At 55.4% G+C, this 23,096-nt stretch overlaps 1 protein-coding gene across 1 annotated transcript; it reads right to left on the reverse strand.

Moving 5' to 3' along the window:
* Positions 1-85: 85 nt before the first annotated feature.
* Positions 86-14,763, reverse strand: DISP2 (dispatched RND transporter family member 2). Its single transcript, XM_036446135.2, has 8 exons — positions 14,313-14,763; positions 7,578-7,907; positions 7,233-7,262; positions 6,963-7,086; positions 6,574-6,689; positions 6,251-6,378; positions 5,787-5,884; positions 86-4,038 (listed from the first exon to the last, which is right to left on the reverse strand). Exons 1-8 carry the CDS (start codon positions 14,489-14,491, stop codon positions 781-783), a joined length of 4,263 nt encoding a protein of 1,420 aa, XP_036302028.2. The 5' UTR covers positions 14,492-14,763; the 3' UTR covers positions 86-780.
* Between the last annotated feature and the right edge of the window lie 8,333 nt (positions 14,764-23,096).

A 23,096-nucleotide genomic window follows, 5' to 3' on the forward strand; every position in this document is an offset into this window, starting at 1 on the left:
CAGCTACATGACTTTGGGTAAAGCAACGTAGTTGGGGGCAAAAGAACCTGGCCAACTGCTGCCCCGCCCCCGCCCCCCCCCCGCCCCCGGGTGAAGTGAGACTCCCGGAGACGAGTGTGGCAGTCCCGTGAGCTAAGGCAGGGCTGCAAAGGCTTCTGTTACCGGGGCCACCCCGCCCCCGCCACAGCAGCTTCCTGTGGAGGACCAGCCTGCAGTGTAACAGGGATGCTCTGAGGCTGAGCAGCCCCCCTTCTCCTGCTCCTGCCACCTCGAGCTTGGCCTTGATAAACTTCTGGTCAGACGGGGCGAGTGAGGGGGGCAGGGCAGTTCAGGACAGAGGCCCCCGACCCATTCTGGCACAGAGAAGCTCCCCAAAGAGAAGCAAGCGTCCTGATAAAGAACCCCCGAACAGCACGGGGCCTAGGAAGCTGCTGAGACTCCCCGGGACTCTCGCTCGGTGAGATACCCCGGGGCTGGGTCCTGATTGGCCCTGTGGGTGCTCAGGTGCCCTCCGTCGGTCCCAAGGAGAGCGGGGCGTTTCCCCTCCAAAGACTCTGCTCACTGCATCCTCCAGATGTGTGTGTGGGGGGGGGGGGGAGGGGGGGCAGGCAGCAGCCCGGACCAAGGCTGGAGTATCTGACAGGATTTAAAATCCAAAGCTGAAGGGCGAGGCCTCTCCATGCTGACATGGGAAAGCACCATCAAGCTCCGGCCTGGTGCTGCCCCTGCCTGCACCCCGGTCCAGGCCCTGTACCCTGGCCCAGCCTTCCTGGGCCCCTCTCAGCTGCTGTAGCCTGAAGTGTGGGTGCTGGGCCTGCGCAGCCACACGTCGGGGAGATCTGGCTGGCTGTTGGGCAGCACCACGGGGCTGCCGTCCCCAGGCCCCCCTCGGCCCTTCCAGGACGAGCTGCTCTGGTGGGAGGCGGGCAGCGACGGGTCATACACAGTCTCCTTCAGCGCCAGCCACAGGGTGTCCCGCTTCCCGTTCAGCTGGCCTTGCGCAGGTGCCGACGGCTCAGTTTCATCCAGGTCCTCTGGGGAGGCGCCCGCGGAGTCCGGCACCCGGGCACTGGGCTCAGAGGTGCTCAGGCAGGTCTCGTCGGAGACGCTGAGCCCCTCCAGGGTGCTGGCTGAGGAGCAGAGGCCATCGGGTGGCTCTGCAGCCTTGGGCTGGGAGGCCTGGGCTGGGGCTGGGGCGTCTGGTGAGGCCTGCACGGGCTCAGCCTTCTGCCCTTGGGAGTCCTGCCGGGCCTGGGGCTGGGGGCTGGGGCCGGCCTGCTTGTACGGGGAGGAGGTCTGCAGGGCTGGGCACTGGCTGAAGACCGCCTGGTGGTCCAGGAACAGCTCTCTGGGGGAGGCGGGGGCCGGTGGGGGCCGGGAGCAGCAGGGGCCGTCATGGAGCTGGATGTCCTCAGAGAGCACAGAGGGCCGGTGAGACAGTTTGCTGGTGGCCGTGCTGGTGTCGAAGCTGGGGCTCCGGCGCCGGGCCAGGGGCTGCAGCTCATACTGCTCCGAGCAGGACCCGGGCGGCCCTGCCCGCGGGCGGCCTGCCTTCTCCCCGCCTGGCTCTCCCGTTCGGGCGTCCCACGGCAGGTGGGCACAGGGCCAGAGGATCTGCCCACAGTTCTTCTCCGGCCCAAAGAAGCAGCAGAGCGATTGGAAGAAGAAGCTGGCGAAGCCGCAGCTGACGCACTTGACCATCATGAGGATGATGCCCAGCTTGCGGTAGAGCAGCGCGGTGGCAGGCAGCATGAGCACGCCGGCCACGAACAGGGCCGCGGCGCCCACGGCCGTGGCGCGGCTGGTCTGGCGCAGCGAGAAGGCCACGCGGCTCAGGCGGTCCGGGTGCGGGCACAGGTGATAGGAGATGCAGTAGTTGACGGTGAAGTCCACCGAGAGGCCCACGGAGGCGGAGAGGAAGAGCACCTCGGCGGTGTTGAGCTGCCACTCGAGGAGAACCAGGAGCCCCACGGTGAGCAGCACCGTGCCGGCCACGGCGGCCACGGAGAACAGGCTGAGGGGCACGTTCCAGGTGCCCAGCAGCAGCGTGGCAAAGGCCAGCGCCAGCGCCAGGCCTAGCACCACGGCGGGCTCGGTGCTCAGGCTGTGCTGCAGGCTGTACAGCTCCAGGCGGCTGGTGAACCAGCCCTGGCGGAGGCCGGGAGGCGCCCTGGCCAGCTCCGCGGCCAGCCAGTGGCTGACCTCGGTGTAGAAGTGGTGGGCCTGGCTGTAGTTGGGACTGTACTGGAAGCTGGTCTGGAACTGCAGGACCAGGGCACTCAGGCTGCCCTGGGCATTGAAGCGGAGCCCCAGGTCCCGGGGGCTCTGTGGACCCGGCTCCAGAGCCATCATCTTGAGGCAGTGCAGGAAGAGCTGGGGCGCCCAGGGGAAGCCCGCCGCGTGGCCGCAGCAGAGGCCAGGCCCCAGGCGGGCACAGCCGGGGCTCTCCATCCAGCGCTGGAGCGCCTCCACGAAGCACAGCGTGGGCCAGCCCTCCGGCTGGGCGCCAAAGAAGCTCTGATTCCGAGCCCCGTGGCAGAGCGCCAGCAGCCAGCGCTGGGCCTCGGGGCTGCTGGCTGCGAAGGCGGGGTCGCTGACCAGGGAGCCGTTGCTGCGAGGGTCCAGGGGGTCCCCCGTGTCCACGGGCAGGACGCCCCACACCAGGACCACGGGCATGGGGCCGCCCTCGCCCTCCGGCAGCCGCTCGAACTGGAACTGCTGGCGGTACTCGGCGTCGAAGCGCTCGAAGGGGTGGCTGGGCCGGAAGACCTGGCCGCGGGCCGGCAGCAGCGTGGGCAGCCGCAGGCGGGGGCTCACGCCGGCGATGTAGGCGCCCCCCGCCGCCAGCGCCGAGAACCAGCAGACCCAGATGTAGCGGAACTTGATGACGCCGCAGGGCAGCAGGCGCTGGAAGAGCAGGCGCGAGGTCCGGGCCGCCGCCCTGCGGAGCCCGCGGAGCCGCCGGTGCAGCGCCAGCGCCAGCCGCCGGGGGGCGCTGCCGGCCCACGGGCCCCGCGCCCCGGCCCCGCAGCCGCGCGCCAGGTAGCGCTCGTGGAGCACGAAGGCGGCGGGCAGCCAGGCCAGCGTGAGCGCCAGGTGCGCCAGCACGGCCGTGCCCATGTAGAGGGCGAAGCAGCGCACGGCCGGCAGGCGGCTCAGGTAGCTGGCGTAGAAGGCGGCGCTGGTGGTGAGGCCCGAGACCAGCAGCAGGTAGCCGAAGTGGTGCATGGTGCGGCCCACGCGCTGCGCCAGCCCCCCGGAGGGCAGCTGGCTCTTGCTGAGGCGCCAGAGGTCGGAGAAGACGAGGGTGTGGTTGGTGCAGACGCTGCTGAGCAGGACCAGGGCCGCCAGGTTGACGAAGGGGAAGTAGGCCATGCGGAAGGCCACCCGGTACAGGAAGAACGCCACCAGGAGCGAGCCCAGCACCCCCAGCAGCACCATGAGCGTGAGGAAGAAGGAGCGCAGGTAGAGAGCGATGCTGAGGAAGATGGCAGCCAGGGCCAGCAAGGGGTACACGGTGTCCTGGGCGAGGTAGTGTCTCAGCAGCTCCTGCTTGAGGCCCAGGTCCATGCCGGTGATGGACGTGTAGTTGTCAGAGAGCCCCCAGGGGGTGGCCAGGTGGTCCAGGTAGATGCCCATCATGGAGGCGCCCTTGAGGGTGGGCAGGAAGAGCAGGCTGTACTTGAGGGAGGGCACCTGGTAGTCGGCGGTCTGGGGACTCAGGAAGTCCTTGTCCAGGAGGAAGTGCAGAAGTTGGTAGACGGCCCTGCTCCGGGAGCACTTGGCGGGGACCTGGGCACAGCGTGGGGGCTTGTCCTGCCCAGGCCCCAGGCAAGGGGGCCCCAGGGCCCCGCGGTGGTAGTAGAGGGCGCAGGTCCGAAGCAGGGCCAGGATGCGGGCTGTGTCGGCTTGAGTCGTGTCCAGGCAGGAGGAGCGGTTGGAGAGCACTGCCAGGTAGTTGCCCAGGGACCAGCTGGGGCAGCACTCGTTGGCTGCGGTGCGCTGGCACAGAGCCCCAAAGCGGTGATGGGAGCGAATCTGCAGGGCACAGAGCAGGAGAGAGCTCAGGGGCAGTGCCGGGGCCGGGGTTTCCCAGCCCTGTCCCGGGCCTTCTCACCTCCTTTCGGGCTGCAGAGCAGAGGGAGCGAGGTAGCCTGACAACCCGGCAGAACTGGCTTGTCTCAGAGCTGCCTTTGGCTCGTGGCCCAGGTCTCAGCACTTACATCTTGGCTCCATCAAAGAGGAGCCTGCGGAATGCTGCTGAGGCCCCAGCCTGAGAGGTCCTGCCATAAGGGCCTGGCAGGTCACACGCCTCAACTCTATACCGTCTGAGCCAGGAGTAGGGGTGGAAGTGGCAGCCACAGGTGGACCAGGGCCAGAGGTCCAGGGAACTGGAGCAGACCGTGAGAGAAGCGAAGGCACAACACATTCCAGGATCGGCGTCGCTGCCAAACCCTAGCCCCCCGCGCTGTCTCCTAGTCTGCTTAAACCCTCTTAGGCACAGGTCTGCTTCTGTATCAGACCTCATGCCTCCTTTTCTCTCCCACTTGCTGTTGACATCACAACAGCTAGCATAGGTACAGAGAGCACCTGCCTGGGAACCAGAGGCTCTGTTCTGCCCCCCGCTGGCTGTATGGCCTTGGCTCTGAGATCATGGTGGTGACTATGGTAACGTTTATTGAGGTGACTATTGCCATTCATTACGTTATAGTTTTACAAACTCTATCTTAATTGTCACACATCCTTATGAGGAAAGTACCATTCTTATCCCCGCCTTATTATTTGCTTTCCGTTTATTTATTAATTTATTTTAAATATTTTTAATTGACTTCAGAGAGGGTGAGATAGATCTATCAATGATGATAGAGAATCATTGATCAGCTGCTTCCTGCACGCCCCACACTGGGGATTGAGCCCACAACCCAGGCATGCGCCCTTGACCAGAACTGAACCCGGGACCCTTCAGTCCAAAGGCTGATGCTCTGTCCACTGAGCCAAACCGGCTAGGGCTCATCCCTCTTTATATATATACACAAAGACTGAGTCACTGAGAGGTTAAGAAACATGCCTGAAGTCACACAGCTTGCAGCTGGTAGTCAGTGGTCTAATTCACCTAAGGAGTATGAAAGCTGGCCTTGAAACCAGCATCTGACTCCAGAGCACACGCTCTTTCTTATTTGTTTGTTTTGTTAAAGGATGTTTTTCCATTGATTTTTAAAGAAAGTGGATGGGAGGGAAGGAGGGAAGGAGGGAGAGAGAGTGAGAGCGAGAGCGAGAGCGAGAGCGAGAGCGAGAGCGAGAGAGAGAGAGAGAGAGAGGGAAATTGGTTACCTCAAGCCTGCAATTGAGGTATATGCCCTTGACCAAAATCCAACCTGCAGCCCTTCCATCCAGGGGCTGATGCTCTGAGCCAAACTGGCTAGGGCAGAGCGCATGTTCTCAACCGGTGCCTTTGGGTACTGTGGATACCCTTGTGCACTACTGGGATCGATGGGGCCTGGGGCCCTTGTGCTGGGGCCTCATTAACAAGTCCTCCGTTTTAGGACTTTTAGGAAATCCCAAGCTCTGCATGTTCTGTCTTCCAACATTTGTGTTCTGGCTCTTCTGAAAACAGCTGACTCCTCCCCCCACCCAACCTGGAGCCTCCGCAGCATTGGGGTAATTTTCTAAGCAGGGAACGCTCTTCCCCAGGCCGCCTTGGCAGTCCTGACTCCGCAGTATCTCCTTAGGAATGATGTCCTGGTTCCCTCCACACCCAGTCCCTGGTATCTCCCCAGTCAGCTCACCTGTTCCTGCTCCATGTGACACATGGAATGGATGGCGTGTAGGTTCCACAGGCTTCCCGCGGAGGTGGACATGAACACCAGCTGTGCATAGTGCTTCTCTGCAACACACCCCAAAGCTCAGCCCCTGTTGCCCCAGGACCTGGGCCCACCGAAGGGAAAGACTCTGACCCAGGGCCATGTGAGGCTCAGATTCTCGGGAAGCTGAAACCCGTTCCTGGCTGCTTCATCCGGGGCCTGCATCCCAGCTTCTGTGCCCCACCCACACCCAGTTTGACTCTACCTGGCTGGAGCACCTGAGACCCGCCTCATCTTCCCAAATAAACCCAACTTCCTCGGCTTGAATATGGCCAGCTGGCTTCCTTCCCTTTCTGTCTGCCCAGATTTGTTCTTCTGGCTCCTTCTGTTCTAGGAGGTGTGGGCGGGGACCACCATTAAAGTCAGGAAGGGACCAAGCTGAAGCTTACCGGGGGGGCCACAGAAGAAGTTCTCTCGCCCTCTGTCCTCCAGGGGCTCCACCATCCTCCGGGGCTGGACCATGCCCTCCTGGGCACTGCTCCAGGGTGTGGGGCTCGGAGGGGTGTGGGGGTTTGAGCTGAGGCATAGAGAAAAGCAATGCCAGGCATCATCCAGGGGCGGGGTGCTCAGAGGAGGCCAGACACTACTCTCCAGAGGGCCCCAGCAAGCCTCTCGGACCTACCTTTGAGGAGGTCACCCAGCGGCCTCTCTCTGGAGACCTCCTTTTCTCTCCCATTCCCCTCAATGGTGTGGGAAGATGGGGACCCATTACCTGTTCAGCTCAGGGTCTGGGGAGAGGGAGAACAGCTTCCGGGAGCCCGTGAGGGTCTGCAGTTCCCTCCAGACCACCAGCTTTCGCCCAATGTCTGTGTCCTGAGGCTCAAAGCCCTGAGGGAGGAGGGAGAAGAGGCAAGGAGGAGGAGGGGTTTTCCATCTGGTCCTTGGCTCTGCCCCCTTCAGTCCCTGGAGCAGGGAGGGTCAGCTCACCTGCCTGGGTTGTTGAGCGGGCATATCACCTCTATACCACCTTCCCAACTGTCTCTGTAGGGTGAGAGCCCACCACTGCCACCCCACCCCCAGCTGGGCCCCTCCGACTTGTTGCCCCAGACTGAGCTGAGGTGGCCAGGCCTGGGGCCCCCCTCCCTCCCCTTGGCCCCTTACCAGCAAGGGCTTGGAGAAGTCGGGCAGGTGGCCCCCCAAGAGTCCAGCCAGGGTGCAGAGGAGGATGACCGCTAGACACAGCAGCAGCACTGCCCCTGGCCACTCAGCAATCAGCTGGGAATAGCTGGGAAAGAGGAGGAGAGCCCGCGTGAATGGGTGTTGGGTGTGGTAGCCGGGGCTGGTGAGCTCAGGATCCACCAAGAAGGACTAGTGGACCTGTACTGGGCACAGCTTGGTCACTCTAGAGGCCAAGAGAAGGCCTAGGCCTACCTCTTCGGCATCCGGAAGGCCTGTTCCTGCCTGTGGGAAGAAGAAAAGACACTTGCTTGTCAGAGTCTCTTACGGGGGGGGGGGGGGGGGGGGGGGGGGGAGGCGGGGGAGGAGGATAGAGGATGATGGCATTAACCCTCTTAGGCTTTCCCACACCACAGCCAAACCCTTACTTCCTCCTCCATCCAAGCTGCCTCCTTCATCAGAGGCAGGGGACTGGGCTGCCTTACTGTTGGAGTTCAGGTCCCGGGGGGGGGGGGGGGGGGTGGGAGCAGTGTTGGCCTTACTTTTCAGTCCAGCCCTACCTTCCCGGGGCAGCTTGGCAGGCTGCTAGTCCCCTCTTACCTGACGCTGATCACATGGTGCTGCACAGATGGTGGCTTCCAGGCCCCATAATGCTGCGAGGGGGCTGGGGAAGGGCTGAGGCTGGAGCCATGGGAACACAGAGCTGCTCGGTCCCCAAGCCCTGGCAGGGAGCTGCCCCCTCGATATTCCTTCGGTGCCCGGGTATAAGTGAAGTGGGCAGGGGCCAAGGGGCTGGACGGACCCACAGGCTGGAGGGTGGAGGTTGCCGGTGGAGGTCCCGAAGAACTGGAAGGGTCCTCAATTGGACAGCTGTGAAGGGAGCAGCTCCTTTCCGGGCTGGCCTCAGGGGCCACAGCCTTGCTCTGGGAGCTGGGGAGAGAAGAGGCAAGGGAGACTGGGTGAGCACACGGGTGAGAGTTTTCTTCCTTTCTTTTTAAAAATATATTTGTATTGATTTCAAAGAGGAAGAGAGAGGGATAGAGAGAAACATCAATGATGAGAGAGAATCATTGATTGGCTGCCTCCTGCACGCCCCCTACTGGGGTTCGAGCCCACAACCTGGGCATATGCCCTTGACAGAAGTCAAACCCAGGACCCTTCAGTCCGCAGGCTGACACTTTATCCATTGAGCCAAAAACGGTTTTGGCAAGAGTTTTCTATTACTAGTCCCAGAGGACAGGCAAGGAGGGTGGGGACCGTGGATGAATAGCCCGAAACTACCTCTTGGGGTCCATTGTCTTATTGACTCATCTGTCCATGCACTCAAAACACACACACACACACACACACACACACACACACACACACACCATTATTGTCAGCCTGCTATATGCCAGATGCTGTGCTAGGCAACGAACATACTTTTACATGTATGACCTAATTACTCCTTACAAAAACCTACAGGGAAGTCCTTTCCTTGTTTATAGATTTGAAAATGGAGTTTCAGTGAGATGGAAAGAGCTGGGCCTTGAGCCCAGTTCTGACTTGCGGTCCTGTGCTCTTGCTGCTGCAGTCATTGGTTCATTCTCTGGTTAGATATTTGTTGAGCACCTGCAACACTCGTGTCCCCACAGATAACCGCTCCTTTCCCAGATAACTGCATAGCTCACACTCTGTTCTCAGTTTAACGATTACCTTCTTGGAGAAGCCTCCCATGACGACCTCTCTAAATAATCACCCCCCAGCTCTCCATCCCCCTACCTGCTTTATGATTCTTCAGAGCAGTTACCACACCTGGACATTATATCGTATAATTGACATGTTCATTGCCTGTTTCTCATATGAAACGTGAGTGATGGGAGAGCAGGGGCCTGAACCATTTGTTCATCTCTCTATCCTCAGTGCCTCGAACAGTGCCTTGCACACAGAAGGTGCCCAGGGAATGTTTGTTGAATTCATATGGAGTGTCAGACAGTCTGTTACTAGTGGTGCTAGGGTAAAGAAGTCCCAGTGCTTGTCCTCTAGGCATTCAAAGTAGGTGGGAGATGTGGGCAGTCTAACCTCGTGAGTGCTGGAGAGAAGTCCCTGAGGGCTGAAGGAGCCAGTGGAGGGCCTGGCCTTCACAAGGCTGGGGATAGACCGGGAAAGCTTGGCCAGGGCAGTTACTGCCTTTCCACCAACCTTGGACCACAGGACAGAGGGTGGCTTTGTGAGGGTGTGCACAGTTGGGAGATAGAGTTGGGACCCCCAAGGAACTTGCCAGGAGGACTCAGAAATAGAGATCTCTTCCAAAATTACTAATGAGAGCAACACTCTGTGTAGGGACTCAGCCCACTCCTTGGTCCAGGGGTAGATGGAGTCCCACCCCAGGGACAGAACTGCAAGACGTAGGACATGAGGAGATGGCCACAGAACAGAGTTCTGGGATGGGTAGCCTTGGCAGAGCCCTGTCTCTTTCCCTCCATTTCCCTGGATCCTGGGGCCTGCCAAGAGCTCGCACAGCCCTCATGGGACAGCAAGGTGTATGCAGAACCAACACGGGCTTCTAGTTCTGCCTGCTGCACTGCTGGAGGGGTTGTGGGCGGAGTCCTGATGCCAGTGGACATTGCCCACAGAGGCTGGTTCTGCCCAGAGACCAAGTAGAGGAACTGTAAAGAACAGGCAAACTCAGCCTCTTCCTCCAAGAAGGCTGGCAGACCCCTATGCTGAGAATAAAATGGGGGAGCAGTGGTGTACTCCTGGCTCTGTCACCCTCTAGCTCTGGGACCTTGGGAAAGACACACAATTGTCGGATCATTGGCATCCATGTCTGTGGCATAAGGGTACAATGATAATGACCCCTCCCAGGTTTGGTATTAACTGATATAACATATGTGGAAGACCTTTGGAAGATACATTTGTTTTCCTGCCCGTCCTCACACTCGGTGCTGCTGGGAGCATGTGGTTTAAGAAGCATATTTATATTTACAATTTGGCTGCTTTAGGTACTTCAGATAATATATCTCTATTTGAGAACTCCTCATACCTTGAGAATCTCATTATATATCCTATATATTAAAAGACTAATATGCAAATCGACTAAACAGTGGAACAAACGGTTGCTATGACATACACTGACTACCAGGGGCCAGATGCTCAATGTAGGAGCTGCCCCCTGGTGCTCAGTGTCATACAATGACATACACTGACTACCAGGGGCCAGATGCTCAATGCAGGAGCTGCCCCCTGGTGCTCAGTGTGCTCCCATGGGGGGAGCACCACTCAGCCAGAAGCATAGGGTGCAGAAGACCTAAGCTGTCAGTCAGACATCCCTGGAGGACTCCTGGACTGTGAAAGAGCATAGGCCAGGCTGAGGGACTCCCAGCCCTGAGTTCACAAATTCTGTGCATCGGGCCTCTAGTCTAACCTAATAATAGAGTAATATGCAAATTAACCATCACTCCATCACACAAGCCATGCCCACCAGCCAATCAGAGCAAGTATGCAAATTACCCAACAAAGATGGTGGTTAATTTGCATACACAGAGGGAGGGAGGAGTGAAGACTGAAGACAGCATAGAAGGAAGAGGGAAAGAAAGTGGAAAACAAGGCAGCTGCAGCTGCTGGAGGGAAAGCAATTGCAGCGTGTGCAGGGTGGGGTGGGGCGAGGTGGGCAGAGGTGGTGGCAGCACGAGCAGCCACAGAGAAGGTGGCGGAGGTGGCTGCCTGCCCCACCTTGCCCACCACAGCGGGAGAGGTGGGGTTGGCGGGAGGGAAGCCCGCTGGAAATCTTGCAGGAATATTCCTGCAACAGGTGCCTAGCCTATATATATAAAAGCCCAGCGACAGGGACTGCAGAAAGACTGATGGTTATGACATGCACTGTGGCAGCCAACCAGCTTGATCTGGGTCCAGATTGGCCCCCAACACCCTGATCGAGGGTGGGGCCAGCAGACTAACCACCCATCTCTCTTCCCCCCTTTCCCCCGCCACTGTGCCCCGATGGGCTCCCGTTGGGGTAGGCCGGCTGGACCCCACCCATGCACAATTCGTGCACCGGGCCTCCTATAGTACTGTATAATTAAAAATACTTTCCTTTCTTTTATTTTTTAAAATACTTTCCTTTTTGTTATTCAAAAACTGCATCAGAATTTGATCTCTTGATTAAATCACTGGTACTTTTTCTTTCTACTACCAACATTTAGAAAAACAGGAATTTGATCAATGTTGCTCTAAAGCAAGACCTCAGATGACCCCATAAAATTAATGACATAGCAACCAGTGTCCTGCCAGTTAAAAGACCATGAGCCAAAAGGAAGCTGCACAAATGGCCTGAGTTTATGTGTTTACGTGTGGACATCTATGTCTTGAAGATTTTTATTCTGCAGGTATATTTTGAGCACCTACCACACACTGGGCACTGAGCCTGGTCTGGGTTGGACTCTGAAGGCATGAAGATGACCCATTAGTCTTGGTCTCCCTCTTTAGAGCAGGGCCTGCCTTCCAGAGGTCAGGAGGGTGGGGCAACAAGGACGCTTATTCCAACTTCCCCTGGCCTTGAAGCACTCAGTACTTGGCTTGTCCCAGGAGCCAGGCCCCCACTAAGCGTCAGTTTCTTTTTCATTAAAGGAACTAAGCACTCCAGGGGGTGCGGGAGGAGACCATGAGCCCACTCCCTCAACCAGTCTACCAAACCTCATAAGCCTAACTCCTTCTTTTGGTGGCTTCTGTTCAAGGGAGATTCTAGTCTCCACCATTGATTTGCTTTTACTAAGGTCTTCCTGGAGCCATGCCTTTTCTTTTAACCCCTTCTTTCCCTCTCTAGGGACCTAGGATCTACTGTTCCCAAATATCACCCTTTTTTACTGTGCCCATCATTGTCAGTAGGTAGAATTTTTAAAAATATATTTTATTGATTTTTCACAGAGAGGGATAGAGAGCTAGAAACATCGATGAGAGAGAAACATCGACCAGCTGCCCTCCGCACACCCCCCACCAGGGATGTGCCCGCAACCAATGCACATGCCCTTTGACTGGAATCGAACTTGGGACCTTCCAATCCGCAGATTGAAGCTCTATCTACTAAGCCAAACTGGTTTCGGCAGTAGGGAGAGTTTTTTAAAATTGATTTTTCAAAGAGAGAGATAGAGGAAGGGAGAGGGAAACATTAATCTATCAGCTGCCTCCTGCACTCCCCCTACTGGGGATCAAATCTGCAACCAGGCATGTCCCCTAACTGGGAATTGAACCAACAACCTTTCAGTGCACGGGATGATGTCCAATCAACTGAGCCACACAGGCTAGGGCAATATGGTAAAATGTGAAAACTCCACATTCTGGCTGCTGTCGGTCTGGACCTTTGTCTCAACTCTTTCAAGGAGAGCAGCCAAACTCTCCTCAGAATAAAAGCTTTCTCCTGCTAGCCCCTGCTACCTTCTATGCTCAGGAGACCTAGTAATAATATGAGGTAAGCACTCCAGACCATGCCTCCCCAGGGCGCTTTCATTCTCACCCTCTCAGTTCCATGGCTCAGACTGGAATGAGCTGCTTTCTGGGCTGACTGCCTGGGCCGCTGGCCTGTAAGCCAAGTGATGGAGACAGGCAGGCAGGGAGATGGGAAGTAGTGATGCAGGCCTCCTTTAGAGGCCAAAGTCATAGTATTCAGGGCCTAGCTGACAGGGCTCCAGACATAGAGCTCCCAGTTGGGAGCCTTATAAGGGGCAATGCACATGTGCATTAAGCTTTCCTCCAAGTCCACAGACACATAGCCATATGGACAGCCATGTGATCCTGCAGAGTGGCCAGGATAGATGGGGAAGCAGCCCACACCACTAGGAAAATAAAAAGGTAATTTCTAAAAAACCCAAAGAAGGAACTTTTCAAATTGTTGTTGTAGCCAATGCATTAGTAAAGGACTGACTGTGTGTGCGTGCACACATGCGCGCCATCATATTCACTATATATCTACCCCCTCCATCTCCCCCTGAGTCAATTTGCCTGATTAGAATCCAGTGTCTCTGGGGATGTACAGAGGCGCCAGAGGTCCCAGGGAGTTGTCGGAGGAGAACAAGTGATTCTTGAGCTCAAGAATGACTCTCATGTGCAGGGGAGGTGAGCAGACCAGACAGTGTTGATCCTTGGCAGAATATCCAAGACACCAACTGACTCTCCAGTTCCTTCCTGGGAGGCTCCTGGCCCAGGACCCTGCTCTGCCCTGTCATTGTCCCTGCCCTGTCCACCCCTGGCTCTTTGGCCAGGCCACAGTCCCAGGTAGACCCTGGTCCAGGAACACATCCCCCCTGTGTCTCACCCCTTTGAAGATAAGTCTGGGCCTTTCAGGTGGAAAGGTGGCTAAATCTGTCCAGGCTGATGTGTTAACATTAGAGGGCAGGGAACATTTCTTTTCACCAGTGGGGCATCCTCTTGCGCTGAGGTACAGAGTGTACCTTCCAATTGGAGCAGTCTGGAGACCATGTGTCCACCTCTGCTTTGTGCCTCCAAAGAATGCCTCTCATTTCAGTCCAGGCAGGGTAGAAAGGCAGTGTCATGTCAGGGGAGGCATTCTGGAGGCGGCAGATCTAACAGGGCACAGAAATTGCACCATATTGCTACCTCGCGGGGCTGTTTCCTCACACATATGGTGGAGGAAGAGAGAGGAGAGCACCAAGACCTGGGCCCTCAGCGGGGAAAGTGTTCCTCCCATCCGCCCTCCTGGGGGTCCTTCGGGGTGGCGATAGGGGTAGGGGGAGATGGTTCTCACCGTGGCCTGAGCCTCGGTCAGGTCTCCAGAGAGTGCAGTAGCAGCTGCCACATGCGGAGACGCTGGCCCACACGTGCGCAGCTGGCCGTGCAGAGTAGAGTGGACAAAGACAGTCCCTGGCGTGGCCGCCGAGTGTCTGCCCTCCCCAGGACACACCCCGTGGCGAGCCTCCCATCTACGATACACACACACCCTCCAGCACACTGACACGCTGGAACCCGGACTGAGGTGGCCGCAGGCTGGGGGCTCACTGAGAAGGCGCGCGGGCAGGGCCTAGAGGGAGTGGCTCGGAAGGCCAGTGGGTGGGGTTGGGTGGGGGAACCCCTGGTCTTAGAGGTATGGTAGGAACAGTGGGAGGGACAGCTTCCCCAGGGCGACAAGGGAGGTGGGAGCTGACAGTAGGAGGTATCAGCGAGAGAGAAAATGGACTTGGCAGAATGAGGGCGTGGCCAGGGGGCCGGGAGCCTGGAGGCGCCGGAAGGGGCTCCCACAGGGGCTGGGGATTGCACGGGGTGTTGTATGGCGGCTACTGGGGATACTGGGGCGGGGGTGCTGAGAAGGTCTGAGAGTTGGGTTTGTGGAGTGGTCTGCCCTACCTGTCCGGAGAGCTGCCATCGTGGGCCGAAGACTCCCGGTCGTGCTCCTGCTCCCCTTCCGGACCCGGGCCGGGAGCCGAACCGCTACCGCTGCTGCAGCTACCGCGGTCCATGCCCGTGGGCGGTGCCGCTGTCCGGGCGCTGGTGCTGAAGCGGCCGCGGGGTGGGCTCCTGCGCATGCGTAAGTGCCGGGCGGGGCCGGTTGCTGGGCGGGGCCGGGCGGGAGCCCAGCCAATGGGCGCGGCGCCCGGGGGCGGGGCAGAGGCTCCCGCGGCGCCGGCTGCCCGGAGCTGGAGGCTCGCTAGCCCTCAGGACCCCCGGGCTGGTGGGGTGGGCCTCTTAACCAGCCAAGTCTGAGCGCTGCTGTTAGGAGTCCGGCTTTCTGGCTGTCGCCTGCACACCGGCCTTTCTTGAGGGGCATCGATCTTCCCGAAAGGAACCAGGAAGCGCGGCCCGGGCTCAGTGTGCAGAGCCTCGCCGCTTGAAATGCAGACTTTACCAGTCAGAAAGAGGGAGCACGGCCCAGGGCATTCAGCGAAGTCCCACATTTCTCTCGGCTCCGTTCAGCGACCCGCTGACCCTTCCAGGGGGGCGAGGCATCTGCTCAAGTTGTGTCTTCCTTTACGCTCATCTGGATCTGGTCCTGAGTCTGCGCCCATCAGACACGGAGCCCCAGTTCTGTTATTGTGTGGAGTACAATGGGGAGGGGGACGAAAGACACTCAAGAGAATCCCTGGTTCCTTTTCTTTCTTTCTTTTTTTTCTTTCTTTTTTTTTATTAAGGTATTATATTTGTACATATCTTACCAATTATACCACCACCACCACCACACACACACACACACTCCCATACACGCCCTCCCTCCCCAGAGTTTTGCATCCATTGGTTATGCTTATATGCATGCATACAAGTCTTTCGGTTGATCTCTTATCTCCCCCATATCTCCCTACCCTCCCCGCTGTAATTTGACTTACAATCACCCTACTTGAGCCTGGGAAGTACCCAGTACCCACTCCCTTGCTGCCTTTCCCGCCTGGGAATGACTGTGAGGGAGGGGAGGTGTGATGGTCTGTGGCTAGGCCTGGCTAGAGGGCCATGGTAGCACTAGAATCAATAGGGGCAAATGTAGGAAGTCTCAGAGTTTGGGTAGTGGAGAGGGTCCCAGATGTAAGGTTTGCATAAGCAGAAAGGGTTTCACAGCAAGCAGGCTGGATGTGTGTGCAGGGAGGGGCCTTGGCTGAAGAATGGGGCTGTGGGGAGAGATAGAACCAGAAGCATTTGGAGTATAAATATCCCAGAACTGTGTGCAAATGCCATTCTATGCAAGGCATAGGTCAGTAGGGGGTGGAGGTGGGAAATCTAGATGTGTAGAAGTGGTAGGCCTGCCCTGAGTACCTTAGTTTGGTTGGAGAGATAAAAGGCTAGCCCATAAATTGGTGCTTACTGCGTAGGCCCATGCGATAGTTGATATGAGCTACAGAGCAGGAGGCAGTGTGCAGAGAGAGGACTTCTCTTTTCCTAATGGGCTTTAGGGAAAGTGTCATTGATGGTGGAGCTTCAGGTGGCTTGGAAGCAAGGAATTACTGACCTGGGGATAGGGCCCACCAGGTCAGGGTGTATATGAGGGGCCACGTTTGAGGCCCTCTGATTGGAGAAAGCAAAGTGAAAAGGAAAGGAGAGGCAGCCTTATACCACCAGATGCTATGGGGACCACTGAGCCAAGGTTCTAAGAATGGCTGGCTGGGTACCCCATTCTCACAGCTAGGGAACTCAGAGACTGCAGGACCCCTGAGTGACAGGGTGGATGTGAAGGAAGACAGGTTCTTTTAAGAGTAAAACATGGCCGAAACTGGTTTGGCTCAGCGGTAGAGCATCGGTCTGCGGACTGAAAGGTCCCAGGTTCGATTCCGGTCAAGGGCATGTACGTTGGTTGTGGGCACATCCCCGGTGGGGGATGTGCAAGAGGCAGCTGGTCGATGCATCGACGTTTCTAGCTCTCTATCTCTCTCCCTTCCTCTCTGTAAAAAATCAATAAAATGTATTTAAAAAAAAAAAAAAGTGTAAACCATTGTGCCCAGGCCTGTGTGGCTCAGTTGGTTGGAGCATCATCCTGTGCACTGAAGGACCATGGGTTTGATTCCCCGTCAGGGCACATACCCAGGTTCAATCCCCGGTTGGGGCATGTATGGGAGGCAACTGATCAATGTTTCTCTCTCACATGTACCTTTCTCTCTGTCTCTTAAAAAACAAAAAGGAGTAAAACAGAGCCTTGAGAAAGCTGTTTTTAGGAAGAAAAGACTGGTTCAGGCTCCATGTCAAGTCAGCAGGGCAACCCACTCAGGCTTCCCGTTCTTGTGTCTTTGCCCTTCTGCTTGCCCAGTGATGTGGACCAGGGGATGGGCCACAGGACCCTGGGGATGGCTCCCCTCCAGGCAGTGCCCAGGGCCAAGGTCATGGCCACACCACCATCATGGCAGTGCTTCTGTGGAAAGCCAAATGAACAATGTTAGAGTGAGCGGTCAGTGCCAGTCTCACCCCAAATCGACACTCCTCTTCTCCTTTCTCTCTGCCCTCTACTGTAGAGGACTCAAGATTCTGGGGCACTAGCAGGGGATCATGCTGGAGGGTTGGGAGGCAGGCAGCAGTGACAGCTCCTAGCTCTGGGCCTTTGCTTTGATGAAACCAGAATACTGAGCAGACAAAAGAGAGGAAGCCAGATTCATTTGTCTCTGTTCCTTGAGTTGAGATATGACTCCCACTCCCCGGACCTCGGTTTACTTTATCTGTAACAAAGAAGCAGAATTATCTCAATCTCATCTTCTCCCTTCCATCACCCGGGAACCCTTATAGAGTGACTAGCGGTTTTGCCATGCTAAGAACCGCAAACCGACTCAACTTCAAAGTGAGCGTGGGGCTGTGGAAGCTACAGAGGAGCTCACTGTGGGTCAACAGCAAGGAGGAGACAGGAGGTAGGGTCCGGGGAATTGTAGGATTTGTAGGAATGGAAGAGGAGAAGAAAAGGAAGACTAGGAGGAGGAGGGGGCGGTGGAGTGGGAAGAGGAGAAAGGCAGCTGGAAGGTGGGAGGAGACCAAAGGTAGGAAGTGGCAAGTCAAGGGTATTTGTGTTCACTATGTAGGTAGTGCATGCATGTGTGTGGGTAGAGGGGTGTGTGCTAATTTACATAAAAACAGCTGTGTCTGTGTACATGTGCATGGGTGGGTGCATATACATGCCTGGTGTGCATATGGGTTCATGTGCATGGTTGTATGCACAGGACAATGGGCATGTGTGTGAACCTGTGCCTGTTCCTGAGTAGGTGCCAGACTCAAGAAACCAGAAAGATTAGAAAGTAAAATCAATGATTTACTGCCTCCGCCAGAAGCCTGAGGCCTGGGAAGAGGGTGGTTTAACCTTCTGTCTTGGCTGGAACCACTCCTGAGGCCCCAAGGTCAGAGGAGTTTCCCTGCCTCTGGCCACAGGATGAGGGGAGAGAAGAGAGAGAGCACCTGGCCTGGGGTCCTGAGGGAGCAGGGTAGGGCTATGTTCCTACTCCCGGGGTGGGATACCCTCCCTGCTGCTTCTGCCTCGGACCTCCTAGGGCTGGGGAGCGGGGTTGCCATGGGGGTGGCAGCACCAGGTAGGAGCAGGAGGCAGGCTTTCTCGTGACCATGTTAGACCAGCCCCTGCCCCATCCAAGCTCTGTGATGCCTGGAAATAGCCCTCCCTACCTGCCCACCTCTCCTTCCACGACTATTTTTATGGTAGGCTCAGCTCCAGGCCTAGGAGCTGGGTCTGCTGGTGGTGGCAATGGAGGGACTGGGGGAGCTGGCAGCTCCCTTCTCTGGCCGAGTCAGGTCCTCGGGGCCCTGCAGTGTGGTTGGGGTTTGAGAGGAAGCCAGCCATCCAGGAAGGCTGTGGGGTAGCCAGGGAGGCAGGAAACATGAACAGGAGGGGAAGCAGCAGGAGAGAGGATGGGCTGCCGGGGCAGGAAGGGGATGAGAGGAAAGCAGAGAAACAGATGGAAAATATGAGAGCAGCTGAAGAGAAGGCTGCAGCCGGCAGGGGGTGGATGAGCACTGTGAGGCTGATGTCTGTGCCTGCTCCCCACTCCTCACTGGGGAAGGTCTGAGAAGGCAGCTAGAGGTCTGGAGGACATGGCAGCAGGGAGGAGAAGGGAAGATGACTGGGAAACTTTCCTACCCGACCTGTGGGAGAGAACAGGAGAAGAAAGAAGCAGCTTTGGTAATTTGGTTCTGCAGTCAGAAGCCAGTTCTCTCCCTCATGCTGATTCTGTGCCCACCCCCACCTCCAACAAAGGTCTTCAGACTCGATCACTTGTCTGACCATTATTCCTTCCTTCCTTCACTCGACAGCAGGATATTGAAAGTTAATGCAAAGTTCAGCTGTGCATTCCCATTTGCTCAGGAGCGGGCTGAGCCCTCCTCAGGGGAGCGGGGCCAGTTAGGAAGTGTGGGCTCTTCCCCACCCTGGCAGCTGTCTGTCCTCCAAATCTCAGGCAAACTCCAGGACACCAAGGGAGACACTCTGCAGGCAAACCCTGATTCTTCTGCTTCTACCCCAGTCAGACCCCATCCAGCCTCCCCGTCTGTCCCTCCCTGCCCCCCAACCCCACTTTTCTCAGCCCTGTCTCTGCTCAGATCCTCAGCTGTTTGTTGGCTACTGTTTATGGTCTTCGGTTTCCCTCTGTTAGCCTTTACTCATGTCTCCTGTTACTCGAAAATCTCTCTGGCTCAACTCTGTGTTGCTTTCCTGCAAGATGTCTGGTTAGATCGCACCATTCTGCCTGCCCTGCCTGCTCAGCTGTGACCCAACGGCTCATTCTTCAGTGACCAATCTGAGTGGTCCTGGGTGTTCTGAAGGGCCCCTTTGGTGGGAACTGCCTACTCAATGAGACATATTTCTTTCCTTTTTCTTCCTTCCTTCCTTCCTTTCTTCTTTCCTTCCTTCCTTCCTTCCTTCCTTCCTTCCTTCCTTCCTTCCTTCCTTCCTTCCTTCCTTTCTTTCTTTTGTTTTTTTTTAATTCTGTACAACAGATACTTGGGAACAGCCATGGTGGTTTTTCTTAGATTGTCCTTATTTATTTAAATATGTTTTATTGATTTTTTACAGAGAGGAAGGGAGAGGGATAGAGAGCTAGAAACATCGATGAGAGAGAAATATTGACCAGCTGCCTCTTGCACACCCCCTACTGGGGATGTGCCCACAACTCAGGTACATGCCCTTGACCGGAATTGAACCTGGGACCTTTCAGTCCACAGACTGATGCTCTACCACTGAGCCAAACTGGTTTCAGCGACATATTTCTTTTAAATATATATATATTTTATTAATTTTTTACAGAGAGGAAGGGAGAGGGATAGAGAGTTAGAAACATTGATGAGAGAGAAACCGATCAGCTGCCTCCTGCACACCTCCCACTGGGGATGTGCCCACCACCAAGGTACATACCCTTGACCGGAATCGAACCTGAGACCCTTGAGTTCACAGGCCGATGCTCTATCCACTGAGCTAAACTGGTTAGGGTGAGATATATTTCTTGAGGATCAAGATAGTCTTTTGTTTCTTTTAATATATATATATATATATATATATATATATATATATATACATATATACATATATATATATATATATATATTTCAAAGAGGAAGAGATAGGGAGAGAGAGATAGAAATGTATATGTAGAATATTAAAAAACAGAAAACAAACAAATAAAAAATTTTTTTAAACTCCTCAGCTCATAGACACAGAAAGCAGATTGGTGGTAGGGTGTGTGTGTGTGAAATGAGTGAAGGGGATGAAAGGTATGAACTGTTGCATACCTTAAACTAGTATATGTCAATTAAACCTAAAAAAAAAAAAAAATTAAAAAAAGGCCTTGGAATGTCTCCCCAATTCAGGACAAGTGCTTGAGGGAAAGGAGTTGGTGGCTCTGAAACGAGTCATTCAATCCAATCAACCCTCAGCAAAACCCTTCTGCCTGGTGTGGCAGAGGCTATAAATTCAAGTATAACTAAAGCAGAAGGTGGGAGGTTCAAGGGTTTGGCCAGGAATAAGACCAGGGCAGGTGAGCAGACACAGACACACAGACATACAGCACACAGACCCACACTGCACTGATGAGAGACACAGACTAACACACACAGGTGCAAGACGCCCACCCTAAGAGACACAGAGGCACAGATACCAAGTCAGTGCACAGACACTTCTACCCGGAGAGACGGTGACCACACAGACCCACACACACGCTCACAGAGCCCCTTCCGGCCCCTGCGCAGCCGGCAGAGCCAGACTCTCCTGGAGGGCAGGGCAGGGCCGGGGGAGGCTGAGGCGCTCCCAGTGCCCTGGTGTGTTTGTACAGAGCGGCGGTTTTCAACCAGCGTGTTGCAGCACACCAGTGTGTCACAAGAATCTTTTAAAAACATGCAATAGCTGACTAGTCAGAGCACTGACCTCTTTTCCCTTAGATTGTCAAATAAAAAATTGATAACAACCAACACGACAATAGCTATCTAGTGTGAATGAATCAAAATTACACTTTTTTTTTATTATTGATTTTTTGCAGAGAGGAAGGGAGAGAGATAGAGAGCTAGAAACGTCCGTGAGAGAGAAACATCGACCAGCTGCCTCTTGCACCCCCCTACCGGGGATGTGCCCACAACCAATGTCCATGCCCCTGACCGGAATCGAACCCGGGACCTTTCAGTCCGCAGACCGACGCTCTACCACTTAGCCAAACCGGTTTCGGCTACACTTTTTTTTTTTTTTTTTTTTTTTTGTCAAATTGGCAAAAAATGTATCTTTTGGCATGCAGCAGAATTTTAGTAAGTAGTTTATGTGTGCCATGACATGAAAACGGTTGAAAATCCCTGGTATAGGATGGGGAGGGGACAAGGAGGAGTGGGCTAATCTTTATCTGGGCAAAGAGGAGCTGGAAGCAGTTTGTGTGCGTGTGTGTGTGTGTGTGTGCGTGCGTGCGTGTGTGTGTGTGTGTGTGTGTGTGCGTGTGCGTGTGTGTGTGTGTGTGTGTGTAACAGGCGGAGAGAGTAGGAAACAACCCATTACCTGATTGGTCTGGTAACAAGAAGCACTGGTCAGACCCTGGCAAGGCTGCTCAGCACCCAGGGACGGGCTCTAAGTATTTGTGGGGCCGCTGCTGAGTCCCAGGCCTTTTGCTGCTTCACACACTTGAATCAACGGATTCCTACCAAACAGACAGGATTCGCACCTGCTTCCGGGGGTGGAGGAAAAAACAGAGACCTGGAGGAAGGAACAGGTGGACGACTTGCCCTGAGAGCCAAGTCCCAGTCCTGAGCGCTCACATGGGCTGCTGCGACCCCGGTGCCTATTGTGAGTGGACATCGAACAAGTCAGAAAAGGGGGCTTTCTGGGTGGAATTTAGACAAGACAGAGAGGAGCCTGGATGGAATTTAGACAAGACAGAAGGAATACATTATGTAACAGAAGTCCAGGCTGCCAACTAGCTCTGCGCTCTGCAAGCCCCTGTGCTCTGGCCTCCTCTGAGCCTGACCTGTGCCGTGAACCACAGCCCTTTGCTCTGTGTGCCTGGCCCACTGGCCTCTCCTTACGCCCTGCAGACAGACCAGGCACCCCTGTTACAAGCTCTCCTAGCTCCCTGGGTCCTCTCTTCTAATGTTGCCCTTCCCACTGGACTGTATGCTCACCTTAGTATTCCTGGGGACTGGCCCTTAGCAGTTCTCCTGGCACTTAGCAGGTGCCCAGCAAATATCTGGTGAAGTTGGAGTATAGTTACTGTTGGGTAATAATGAAATATTATTACCCATTTCTGTGGTTTATGCTTTGTGTTTTTTCTCTGTTACATATATATTATTGATTTCAGAGAGAAATAGAGAGGGAGAGAGAGAGAGAGAAACATCACTGATAAGAGAGAATCATGGCCGAAACTGGTTTGGCTCAGTGGTGGAGCGTCGGTCTGCGGACTGAAAGGTCCCAGGTTCGATTCCAGTGAGGGGCATGTATGTTGGTTGCAGGCACATCCCCGGTAGGGGGTGTGCAGGAGGCGGCTGATCGATGTTTCTCTCTCATCGATGTTTCTAGCTCTCTATCTCTCTCCCTTCCTCTTTGTGAAAAATCAATAAAACATATTAAAAAAAAAAAAAAAAAGAGAGAGAGAGAGAGAGAATCATGGATTGGCTGCCTCCTGCATGCCCCCTAACTGGGGATCGAGCGGACAACCCGGGCATGTGTTCCTGCGAGGACTCCAATCGCAACCTCCTGGTTCATAGATCAATGCTCATCCACTGAGCCATGCCTGCCAGGCTGTTGCTTATTTTTAAAAATTATTTTTTTCTGGTAATAGAAGGGGGAAAACATCTCCCATGACAGACCCTGGCCGACCTGAGCTCCTGCTGCCCATCCTGGAGCTCACCGAGGCAGCTGAGCCTCTGTTCTCCGGCACAGCGCTTGGGCGCCTCCAGTTTCTACCAAAAACAAGAAGCATGTGGAATTGTAAGAGAAAGCGGAGAGGTTAAAACCGTCACTGTTCCAGGTTGTCCTTTAAAGAGCCTGGAAGCACTTCCTGCACCTGAATGGCATTAAACTCACTTTTAAAATATTGGAATATATTTTATTGATTTTTTACAGAGAAGAAGGGAGAGAGATAGAGAGTTAGAAACATCGATGAAAGAGAGTCATCGCTCAGCTGCCTCTTGCACACCCCCTACTGGGGATATGCCTGCAACCAAGGTACATGCCCTTGACGGGAATCGAACCCAGAACCT

This window comes from Pipistrellus kuhlii, unplaced genomic scaffold (genome assembly GCF_014108245.1).
Source record: "Pipistrellus kuhlii isolate mPipKuh1 unplaced genomic scaffold, mPipKuh1.p scaffold_m20_p_1, whole genome shotgun sequence".
In the NCBI taxonomy this organism is placed as follows: domain Eukaryota; kingdom Metazoa; phylum Chordata; class Mammalia; order Chiroptera; family Vespertilionidae; genus Pipistrellus; species Pipistrellus kuhlii.